This window comes from Cupressus sempervirens, chromosome 7 (genome assembly GCF_028749045.1).
Source record: "Cupressus sempervirens isolate cs-2001-9-10 chromosome 7, ASM2874904v1, whole genome shotgun sequence".
In the NCBI taxonomy this organism is placed as follows: domain Eukaryota; kingdom Viridiplantae; phylum Streptophyta; class Pinopsida; order Cupressales; family Cupressaceae; genus Cupressus; species Cupressus sempervirens.
In genome coordinates this window covers 770,811,016-770,817,733 of record NC_143124.1, presented here as the reverse complement: position 1 = coordinate 770,817,733, position 6,718 = coordinate 770,811,016, and the positions used below count along the sequence as shown (strand labels likewise).

The following is a 6,718-nucleotide window of genomic DNA, read 5'->3' as shown; positions in this document are numbered from 1 at the left end:
GTGGAAAGTGAAACCGAATTGTCTAATGGTGACACTTGTGCTTGGTACGATGTGTTTGTTGTATTGACTTGCATTATATGGAGTATGACGTACGAAATCCATCGTTGAGACCCTACAACATACATGTATTGTGAGACATTGTTCGAGACACAATGGCATAGTGTGATGATGTCAGGATGTACAATCAATTTAGGATCTAAAGCTTAAACTAAAACGTAAAGGCTACCAAGGGAGACACGAGGAAAAAAACTAAGTGTCTCCCTTGGTAGCCTTTACATTTTAATGGCATAGTGTGATGATGTCAGGATGTACAATCAATTTAGGATCTAAAGCCTAAACTAAAACGTAAAGGCTACCAAGGGAGACACGAGGAAAAAAACAAAGTGTCTCCCTTGGTAGCCTTTACATTTTAGTTTAGGCTTTAGACATTTCCGACATTGGATAAATCCTAAACTAAAACGTAAAGGCTACCAAGGGAGACATAGGAAAAAAAAAAAACTCTCTCTTGGTAGCCTTTACGTTTTAGTGTAGGCTTTAGACATTTCTGGATTTATGTTTTAGTTTAGGCTTTAGACATGTCCAGTATTTGGTATTGGATAAAATCCTAAACTAAAATGTAAAGGCTACCAAAGGAGACAAGGAAAAACAAATTGTCTCCCTTAGTAGCCTTTATGTTTTAGTTTAGGCTTCAATGTTTGTAGTATTTGGTATTGGATAAGTCCTAAACTAAAACATAAAGGCTATCAAGGGAGACACGAGAAAAAAACTAAGCATCTCCCTTGGTAGCCTTTACATTCTAGTTTAGGCTTTAGACGTTTCCGTGGTATTTGGGGTCTCGATACATTGAAGCAAGTTCTATGTCAGTTACGTCTCGTACAGTGACAAGTTCGGTAGGATGGAAGTTTCCAGTACAAGTGCCAATTCGGATACATTTCAGTATAGTGGGAGTTTCCAATATGGCGTCAACATGGTGGCGGTTCTACTATGTGCCAATTTCGGTATGGTAATGGTGTCATTTAAATGTACGATGAGTTCTCGTATGTTGAGAGGTAGAGTTGGTAAATCATTTTATGAAGTGTCTATTGATATACCAAATTCTATAACGAATTACAATGCATATAAATGTGTGCGAGATTTGTTAAGAATGGTAGGCTGAAATAGTTAAGTGTCGAATTGATTGTAGCAAACCCTGACCCTGTGAGCCTATGCAAGAATCCATTGTCATCTATATGTAAATATTGATTACTATAATAAAAAGAATTTACTCGAATTCTTGGCTGGTGGGCTTTTTCCCGAAAGGGTTTCCCACGTAAATATAGTATTTTCCTATATATCTTGTGTTTGTTATTTTCTATGTTTTTGACTGATTTCTCAATGTCATAGAGTTGATTCACTCTTTAAAATCATTATTCTTATAAATTGACATTAAGGAGGTGTTTCCGCACCATTGCTTTCCTTACATAATTACAATATCTAGTACATTTGTATATGATTTGTCATTGCCCTTTTTTCCTGTAATTTCTTCCTTGCTTTTTCTCAAAAACCAAAATATCTCACTCCTGAAAGCATTTTAGTCAACCTGATTTTTAAATAAAAGTACACGCAAAAGGGCAAACATTTAGGAAGGTATTTTTCATTTTCAGGAAGTTTGATTCCATCTTTCAAGGTGGAAATACTAATTCCATTGGCATAAATTTGAATCCAGGTAAAGAAGATTACTTCATAAGCATAAGTTTAAACTTTAAAAAGAATAAATCCATAGGCATAAATTTGAACATAGATAATGAACAAACTTCAGAAACGACGAGTTTCAGATTTCATTTCATTGCAGAGCACCAACAATAGTTTCCTAGCTGCGCCAAAAACAAGTCTTCTTTTTTTTCATTTGGAAGACATGTATAGATGATCTTAACTCCACGTAGACATTGTCTGAAAATTCCTATTTCATTGCACATACCAATTGTCCCTCTTAGAAAAAACACATTTCGTGCTTTTTCATTATTTAATCCATCGTGCTCAACTTTTTTCACCTTCCCATTTTTCATTTTTTTCTGCGCTTAAATCTTTTTCCTGCTTTTCTTTCTTCAAAATCCCTTTTTAAATCTTCTTAAATTGCATCTCCTATTCTAAAATACTACGCTACGTGACAGAATCTTAATTTCACTTACTTAAAGCAAAGATCACGCCAAAGAAATTAGCATAACCTTAGTTCGTATCTTACAGAAGGGGGAAAAAATGCACAGACAAAACCAAAGATAATTATACAACTATAGACGCTTTTGACTTTAAAACAATAGCAACGCAAATTTATAAGACGCGCTTATTGTGAATATGATTATAATGCTTCGAAAGCCCTAATTTTTTTTAATATCATTGTAAATCACAATGTGTAATCCACTTATTTAACCTCTTTACGTTACAAATGAAACAACCAGTTTGAAAAAATCGAAATGGGAGAGAAGCTTAAGCAGGCTAAATACCAATGTACGTAGGCAAATTTGCAGAAACACAAAATGAATTCCACGACCAACGTTAGCATTAAATACAGACGACGATCAAATGACTTAATAGCAAAAGCTACCTTGCTTACGCAACATTTTCAAATTTCTGCAAGGACAGGGATCAGGTCTTGTTACAATTTAGGACATACACATATCATTGTTAACTTCTTCCTTGATAATAACGCTTCGAATTTTTAAAGCAATTTTAGTCTCCCTTGATTAATGCTGATGGGCTTAGCCTCCATAGAACCATAAGAATGTTGTGCAAAGTGGCATGTAGGATGTGATGCAAGAAATATTGAGAACGTGGCATGGTAGAAATTGATGCTTTTGGTTTTCTATCCTATTAGATTGTTACAGATGCTGCAAAGGACTCTTTTATAACAGACTCATCCAATTAGTCATTCCCAATTATGACATGGACACCAGTTTGGCCACAAAAACAAATTATTGATGACTAACACAACCGTTTAATATTGGTAAAAGCGACATGCAAGCGCCATATAAGTCTCAAGCAACCAAAGGAGATTTGTAATCATCGCAAGGTCTAGTTGCATGAATAGAGTTTCCTTATTTTAATTAGTGAACTTTAAATAAAGCGCCCACATTAAGCACTAAAAGATATAGGATGCATTGTTTTCATCATAAATCTTTTGGAAAATAACCTATGGATCATCTTGCTCTACTGTATTTCTAGCTTTTATAACAGGTATAGAGTTAATTGGGGGAATAGATATTTACCGTGTAAGAACGAACAAATAAAGAACGTGAACCAGCAAAACAAGATGTTAGAAAGCAACAGAAACTGACTAATCTACAATATCTTTACATTCACGATTGCCTGATTGCCAATTTAGAGGGAACCCTTTGGTTCTTTCGGTAACTATAATTGATCCAACCCACTCCGAGCAAAGAATGAGCATTTGTATTCCTATATTTACATAAGCATATTGATACATTGTCTCCTCCAAACACTGAAGACTCTCCACTGTGAACAGCAGACATTGAAAAATCCTAGTAGCAGACACTGATAAAAATCCTAGTACCAGATATAAATAGGCACAAATGTCATCAAATGTAACTAAATAAAAAAATCTGTATGGTATCCATGGCTGCTTCTCATAAATGCTGGAAGATAAATCAGTAGCTTTATAGTGCAGCAGTCATAAGGAACGAGTGAATTCGTTGCAAAAGCTCAGCCTTGACACTATCAGGAACTGAGGCTGCAAACACATTTTGAAATCAAATTAATAACCTTTCAGATTTGAGAGATACAATTTTTTTAATTTTTTATTTAAGAGATGCATAACAAAATATAAATATATATATAGCCAACTAAAAGCAGGTTAAAAATATTAGACCAACAGTTTGCAATAGTAAAATAGCAAGCACTGAAGTTCTGAACAGCTCCATGTCTAATTGTTTTCCAAACACATTTTTATTTTGCTTTTATTGTTTTCATTTATCATTATCATTATTATGTTTAAAATTTATACCATGAGCATGTGTTACTAAGTTCAATGGTCATTGTTAATGGTTATGAAGTTTCAAGTTTCAAGTTTGAACTTATGATTCATGAATCGTATTTCATTTTTCTATATTCAACTATATTTGGTATGTTATATTGAAGTATCATTCATAAATAGCATTTCCAATCATATAGGTATACCATGCAACCTCCCCTCCCTCCTCCACACCCCGCTGCCAAACCTCTGCCGTCCCCAAATTGGGGCCTTCTTTTTCTTGCACCCAAAACTTGTCACGACACCCCCCCACACTGTCGCATCCCCGCACCGGTGTAACACTGTTATTTTCCAAAGACGTTGAGATTTTGTTTTTGATTAAAATTAGTAGCAAAACAAGGGTGCTGACCCTTAAAAGACAAGCTAAAAAAGGCTACTTACAACAGGTCTAAACAGGCAACAGACAACGAAGGTCAGAACTAACAGCATACTAGCTGAACACCCACATCGGGAGTGGGTAGAAAGAACTTCCACTACTCAGGGAATAGTTTGGAAAGTGGAGGAAGAATAATCTTTCCTCTTCCAACAGACAACAGTCCAGGCAATACAATCATTAGGAACATCATCCACAGGGGGAACAGGTGGTGAACTCTTCATAGGGGGACTGTCAGTGTAAGGCACATAATGCTGATGGGCTAGCATATCATTGACCACAGGTTGGAGCAGAACACGTCACTTTTGATTTTGTTGGAAGTGTTACAATAATTTTAATGTACAAGGAGTAAATAATCTAACAAAGCAAAACTAATCTAACAAAGTATCATGCAAAAGTACGAGTCTACAAAGGTATTAATTGCCCCATGGCTATATTAGAATCCTTAATACCTTGTGAAACAATATTAGACATGGATAGTTGATAGTTTACCTAAACAAGAACGGAAATATACAACAAAAAAGTCTGAATCACAATTTGTATTAATCTCTCAAAGCCACATAAAGAAATGCCACCATCAATCTTCATGTATCAAACTACAGTTACTTCTGAAATGGAACTATACAGCGAAAAGGTCTAAACCACAATTTCTGTTAATCTCATAAACCCATATTAACAATATCCATCATCAATCTTCATGTATCAAGCTACCCTTACTTGTGACTGACTAAACAGGCTTATATCATCTGGAAGCAGAGGAGCCAGATACACACATGCCCCTCTGGTTGTGCATATTCGCACATGCCCCAAAAAAACACTAATTTTCCAGCCATGTCCGATACTCTAAAAATTGATTTGTTTGACATGACCATTCCTGTACTTAATAGAAAAAACTTCATTATTGCAATTTTATTTTATTTTCCTTTTGTTTTTGACAAATTTTATTTTCCAGCCATGTCCGATACTCCAAAAATTGATTTGTTTGACATGAACATTCCTGTACTTATAGAAAAAACTTCATTGTTGCAATTTTATTTTATTTTCCTTTTGTTTTTGACAAATTTTATTTTTTGAGTTAAGTTTATTCTCCATTTATTTCTTTCTTTATATTTTATTTTAATTTTAATATAGATTTTATTGACAGCAGACACAGGGATGTGGGAAGTTCTGAATATGGGACCAAGGGCCTAAATTTGTGGATGGCAAAGGGACAACGGGGGGACGCCAACAGAGCAATGGTGGAGGTCACTGGAGGGGTTGGCTCTGGTACACAAATTGAAGTGAATTTAAAGTTTCAAGGCAAAATCTGAAATATAACATCTTTATAAGTACACAATGAATGACAAACTAATTTTATGAAAATTTAGGGTAACATTTATTATGTAATGAATTTTGCCATATGGGCATTCCTAGCAGAGGTGGCAATGGAGGTGGCTATGTGGGGGGCGGGAGATTTCCCCCAAGTCCCCCAAGTCTCGGAATTGTTCCCTACTCGAGATGCAAGTTTGTTTGGAAGGGGCATGTCTCCGAGAACATTGATAATTTTAAATTTTAATTAATATTTAAATTTAAATTTGTTTATATTAATTTTACATATAAATGCCATTACTATCAATTTAATTATAGGTCTTGGTTTATTATTACTTGTATAATGTAAATTGATAAGTAGGATTTATGTGAGCATCACCTCTGTGAGCAATGAGTGCTAAGTGTTCCATTTATTCTCATCAGAGATGGATTCATGTGTGAATCACGACTCATGAAACACGGTTCAATGAGTTTGACTCAAAAACTATACAGTTAAATCTTGATAGAAATATCACAATTTGACTTAAGGAAAATATCTCCCACTTATCAATTGATGAGCTTGAGGTGCTTTGTAATGAATGGTTCATAAGGCACAAAATTTGGTGAAGGTTTTGCAAATGGGGTTGCAAGCATAGTGGGTTTAACCATAGAGGAAACTCCGTAGTCAAGTGCGCTTGAGCTGGAGTAGTACTGGGGCGGGTGACCTCCCAAAAAGTTCCCGTGCTTCACCTCTATGAGCATCACCTAGATCCAATGAGTGCTAAGCCATTTATTCTCACGAGAGATGGATTCATGTGTGAAACACTACTCATGAAACACAGGTCAATGAGTTTGACTCAAAAACTAGGAAACGGCTAAAGGGTAAACTATTTTGTTTGCCTTGCCGTTGCCAATAAAATGCATGTTGGCCATCGGCAACGGCAGGGCAAACAAAATAGTTTACGCTTTAGCCGTTTCCCAAAAACTATACAGTTAATTCCTGATAGAAATATCACAATATTGTAAATTGTGTA

General features: G+C 35.3%; 1 protein-coding gene across 1 annotated transcript in view; it reads right to left on the bottom strand.

Moving 5' to 3' along the window:
* Positions 1-3,289: 3,289 nt before the first annotated feature.
* Positions 3,290-6,718, bottom strand: part of LOC149549592 (transcription/mRNA export factor) — a 49,228-nt gene continuing 45,799 nt past the window's right edge. Inside the window, exon 5 of the mRNA XM_089792915.1 lies at positions 3,290-3,724. Coding sequence (XP_089649041.1) covers positions 3,651-3,724 — 74 coding nt within the window. The 3' untranslated portion in view covers positions 3,290-3,650. The remainder of the gene's footprint in view (positions 3,725-6,718) is intronic.